Source organism: Solanum lycopersicum, chromosome 7 (assembly GCF_036512215.1).
Source record: "Solanum lycopersicum chromosome 7, SLM_r2.1".
NCBI lineage: Eukaryota > Viridiplantae > Streptophyta > Magnoliopsida > Solanales > Solanaceae > Solanum > Solanum lycopersicum.
Genome location: NC_090806.1, coordinates 53,587,181 through 53,592,829, shown reverse-complemented (window position 1 = coordinate 53,592,829; position 5,649 = coordinate 53,587,181). Strand labels below are relative to the sequence as shown.

The window sequence follows — 5,649 nt, the reverse complement described above, 5'->3', positions numbered from 1 at the left end:
CTTTCTCACCTTTTCTTGTGAAGACTAGTGAAAATGGTTGAAAATCCTGTGTGAAAGGTCGTGGTTTTACTCCCTTGAGCAAGAAGGTTTCCACGTAAACTGCTTGTGTTGATATTCCGCCTTTACTTACAATTTGTTCTTACATTGAGTGTGTCAAGGGACCTGGTCCATTGACTATTAGCGGACACACATATTCTAACAATTGACATTAGAGCATGTATTGTCTAGGTGGTTAACACCAAGAGAGTGGTTTCTGCATTAGAATTACTGCTCCACTTAACCTAGAAGAAGGTCAATCCTCGACTCAAACACCGCATTTCAATGTTCAGTTCAATAGCTAGTGGAAAACAAGAATGCACGACTTTCCTATGGCTGAAGATAGTGAGTTATGGGATATTGTGTTGGATGGACCTTTTATTCCAACTTTTGAAGTAAAGGATGGTGAGATAACAAGAATTATTCCAAAGTATAACTAAGCAGATAAAAAGAAGATTGAGAAGGGATACAAAGCCAAGAAGTTGTTAGTTTGTGGTATAGGCGCTAAATAATTCAACTGTATTTCTACCTGTGAATAAAAAAAAGAGATCTGGGATTGTTTAAGGACTGCTCATGAAGGGACTGAGCAAGTGAAGGAGTCAAAGATAGACATGCTCACCTCTCAATATAAAAATTTCAAAATGAAGGAAGGAGAAACTATTCATGACATGTATACCAAACTCTCCTCCATAACCAATGAGTTGCGAAGCCTTGGAGAGACAATCAATATGAGTAAGCAAGTTAGGAAAGTTCTTCAAATTCTTCCTAAATTATGGGAAAGCAAGGTAGATGCTATCACTGAAGCTAAGGATCTGAAAGTTCCAACGATGGATGCTCTCATTGGAAATCTCAAGACACATGAAATGAACAGAAGTCAAGATTTCTCAAAGAAGGAGGCCAAGAAGGACAAGTCTCTCGTGCTCAAATTTACTCTAGGAGAAGGGTCTAGTGAAGATGATGATATGACTTATCTTACCAAGAGATTTCAAAAGATTATAAGGAAAAAAAGAGGATTTAGAGGGGGGGGGGGGATCCTCCTCGAGCTGCAACTGCTAGTGACACTTGTCACAAGTATGGAAAGGTTGGACACTTTATAAGGGATTTTCCGATAATCAAAGCTGAAAATAAAGAGTATCAAAGGCCAAAAGCTGAAAAGGACAAACAAAGGGACCTAATACTTTACAAAAGTGAGAAAGGCTGCAACTGACTATGTAGTAAAGAAAGCTCTTGCTGCATGGGGAGACTCTTCAAGCGAGTCAGAAGACTCAAAAGGACCTGGAGATGCATCAATGGTGGTAATTCAAGACGAGGCTAATGTATTTGATGAAATATTTGCTCTCATGGCTTAGATGATGAAGATGATGGAGATAAGGTAACTCTCTTCAACTTTAAGCAAAATCTGAATACATATTCTCTTAAAAGATTAAAAAAGCTAGCAAATGTCTTGATTGATTTTGTAATAGAATTAACTTCTGAAAGGGACTCTATGAACACTGACTTTGACAGTCTTAATGAATATGAAGAGATAATGGTTGTGAGAATGGCAGTCATTAATAAACAAATGGTTGTTCTAAAATCTGAAAAACTAGAACTCATAAACCAATTAGACTTAATGATTGAGAAATTTGGAAAAAGAAAAGGAGAGTCTACTAGTTTACAAGTTGAACTGGAAGAGAACTTAAAAACCACTGAGACTAAACTTGTCCTAACATTGGAAAGAAATGATCACTTAGAAAGGGACCTGGTTCAGCTTAAGAAAAAACTCACTAATTCTCTTAAATGGACCAAATCCTCAAAATTTGCTCTCCAATGTAACCAGTCAAAGCAATTATAACAAAAAGGGTCTAAGAAGTTTAAACGTCACTCCTCCATATAATCCTCACAATAAATATGTGTATGTGTCATTTAATTTGTTATGTCTTCACTATGGTAGAAATGGACATCTGAAAAAGGAATGTGAGACGTGGAAAGAGTCACGAGAGAGGTTCTCGATCTATACCAGACAAAAAAAGGTACCAAGAAGGGGACCTTGTCCTGTACCCAAGCCATTGATAAAAAAAACATCAAATTACCTTACTGGGCAAGAAACACTCTGATTGCTCCTCTATCTTCCTTCTGGGAACTCAAGTTAAAATGGGTTCCCAAGTCTAACAAGTGCTATTTGTTGCAGGGGAGTAAGGGGAATAGCAGTCAGTGTTTGTACATGGATATTGGCTGCTCAAAGCATACGACTGGGAACATAAAAGACTTCATCTCACTCAAGGCACTTAAAGGAAGAGGTATCTCTTTTCGTGACAGAAAGAAGGGGCATATACTAGGTGTTGGCAGGATTGGCAAATCTATTGAAGAATCCATTGAAAATGTTTATCATGTGAGTGGATTAAAGTACAAACTTCTCAGTGTCTCCCATATCTGCGATAAGGGAAATGAAGTCAAGTTCACTTTTGAGAGTTGTACTGTGACCAATCAGACTACCAAGAAGGTGGTTCTTATAGCTCAGATGTAAAAATATGTATGTGGTCAACCTACACACATCTCACGGAGATGATCTGACATGTCTGAGTGCTTAGAGTGATAATTCAGACTTATGGCATCGGAGGCTAGTCCATGTGAGCTCGTCTTTGCTGAATAAGATGGTTTCTACGGACCTGGTCCGTGGTATATGCTAAAATTGAAGTTCAGAGAAAGCAAGTTTTGTGAAGCATGTGTCAAAGGCAAGCAAGCTAGATCATCTTTCAAGTCAAAGAAGAAGCAAGTGAGCTCTTCAAGGACTCTGGAACTGTTATACATGGATTTGCGTGGGTCTCTGAAAGTTCAAAGCAGAAGCAAAAAGAAGTACATTCTGGTTATTGTTGATTATTACTCAAGGTTCACATGGATGAGATTTCTAAAATCAAAAGCTGAGACACCTGATGTGCTGATTATCTTTTTCAAAATGATCCAAACAAAATTGGATTGCTTGATAGCTACGATTAGGTCTGATCATGGAACTGAGTTTAAAAATGCAAAAATTGATGTGTTCTGCTCAGAAAATGGCATAAGTCACAACTTCTCATTTCCAAGAACACCTCAGCAAAATGGAGTAGTAGAAAGAAAGAACAGAATATTAGTGAACATTGCTAGAACCATGCTCATTGAGTCCAATCTCCCTCAAAATTTCTAGTCTGAAGCAGTCAACACAGCTTGCTATGTTACCAACTGATGCTTGATATGGTCTCTACTGAACAAAACCCCCTATGAATTGCTCAACAACAAGCATCCTAAGTTGAGCTATCTAAGGGCTTTTGGATGCAAGTGTTTTATTTTGAACAATGGAAAGGATGATCTTGGAATGTTTGATCCTAGTAGTGATGAAGGGATTTTTATAGGATACTTATAATCAAGCAAGACCTAATAGTATTCAACAAAAAAACTTAATGCATTCAAGAAAGTGTTCATATGGTATTTGATGAAGATGGTGACCTGAAAAAGGTGGAGTTGAAGGATGAAGATGATTTGAATGAATAGTTCCAAGCTCAGAAAATTGAAGGTAGTAGAGCTAAAGAACTTGGAATTTGGAGCCTAATGATTCTAGTCCAGATTCATCTGAGAAGACAAAAGGAAATGACCAGTCTGTAGAAGGACTTGGTCCCATATAAAATGTAAATCAAGCAGAAACTCATCCTCAGGAAAATGATGACTCTGAAGATGAAGAAGATCAGACGGATCAATCCAACCCTTAGTCTCAAAGCCGACATGTAAGAACACCTCATATCATCCACTTGATAATCTTATTTACCACTTAATTCTAGAATGTGAACTAGATCAAAAACAAGAAACCTGGTTTCATTTTTAGCTTTCATCTCGACCATTGAGCCTAAGAATGTGAAAGAGTCTCTGAATGATGCTGACTGGGTCAACATAATGCAAGATGAACTGCATCAATTTGAGAAAAGCAAGTACGACACCTGGTCCCAAGAACTGCTGACAGACCATCATAGGGACCCGGTGGGTGTTCAGAAACAAGCTTGATGAGAGTGGTGTAATCACGAGAAACAAGTCCAAGTTGGTTGTCCAAGGTTATAATCAAGAAAAGGGTATAGACTATGACGAGACATTTGCTCCTGTTTCTCGAATAGAGGCTATTAGAATTCTTACAACCCTTGCTGCTTTTATGGGGTTCAAACTCTACTAAATGGATGTCAAAAGTGACTTCTTAAATGGAGACTTAAAGGAAGAGGTGTACGTTAAACAACCACCTGAGTTTGAAGATATTGAGCTACTAAATCATGTGTTCAAACTAAACAAGGCTCTGTATGGTTTGAAACAAGCTCCCAGAGCTTGGTATGATAGGTTGTCCAAATTCCTGCTAAAGAATGGGTTCAAAAGGGGGAAAATTGACAACACCTTTTTTCTAATGAAAATGGAACAAGAACTGCTTATCATTCAAATATATGTGGATGATATCATCTTTGGAGCTACATCTTAATATTTGTGTAAAGAATTCACCACTCTAATGGGCAACGAATTTGAGATGAGTATGATGGAAGAGCTAACATTTTTCTTGGGGTTGCATATTAAACAAACATCAGATGGAACCTCAATCAGTCAAGATAAGTATACAAAGGAGTTGCTGAAGAAGTTCAACATGGTGGATTCTAAACCTATAGACTCTCATATGGGAACCAACTCTAAACTGGGAGTAGATGAAGTTGATTATCTTGTAAATCAGACCATGTATAGATTTATTATTGGCTCCTTGTTGTACTTAACTACTAGCATACCTGACATTGTGTTCAGTGTTGGAATGTGTGCTAGATTTCAAGCATGTCCCAGGGATTATCATTTAAAGCCTGCCAAACGGATACTAAGGTATTTGAAGAAAATAAAGAACCTGGTCCTATTCTACCCAGCTGGTGAGTCCTTTGACCTCGCAGGCTTTCCCGATGCTGACTTTACTGGGTATCAAGTAGACAGGAAAAGTACCTATGGCATGACATACTTTCTTGGATTCTCTCTCATCTCTTGGGGAACTAAAAAACAAAATTCATGACACACTTTCTTGGATCCTCTCTCATCTCTTGGGGAACTAAAAAACAAAATTCAGTGGCTCTTTCAACAGCTGAAGCTGAATATGTGGCTGATGCTTCTTGCTCTGCTCAACCTTCATGGATTAAGCAACATCTAGAAGATTTTGGAGTTTGTATACATACCATTCCTCTTATGTGTGACAACACCTACACCGTTAGTATGGGGAAGAATCCAGTTCAACATAAGAGAACAAAAAATATTGATATGAGACATCTTTTTTTGAGATATAATGTTAAAAAAGGGAATATTGTCTTGAAGTATTGCAGAACAGAGGATCAGATTACAGACATCTTCACCAAATCTCTAAGAAAAGACCAATTTGAGAGCAACAAGTTGAAGTTGGGAATGATGAACCCAAATAAACCTGACCTCATCCAAAAGCATTCAATTATCGTGACAGCGATGATTTGCAGTGCAGGTATCCTCATTTATAGTACTACATTGTTTGAGTAAGTTCAACTTTGTACCTATTGTGGGTATACATTCATGAAAAAATTATGGAAACCAAGTATGGCAGAACCATTCAGGATTGGGATTTCACTT

General features: G+C 37.8%; 1 protein-coding gene across 1 annotated transcript; it reads left to right on the top strand.

Annotated features, from left to right (window-relative positions):
* The first annotated feature begins 677 nt into the window (after positions 1-677).
* Positions 678-2,542, top strand: LOC138337501 (uncharacterized). The gene is made up of 2 exons (XM_069287415.1): positions 678-953; positions 2,207-2,542. Exons 1-2 carry the CDS (start codon positions 678-680, stop codon positions 2,540-2,542), a joined length of 612 nt encoding a protein of 203 aa, XP_069143516.1.
* Positions 2,543-5,649: the final 3,107 nt, after the last annotated feature.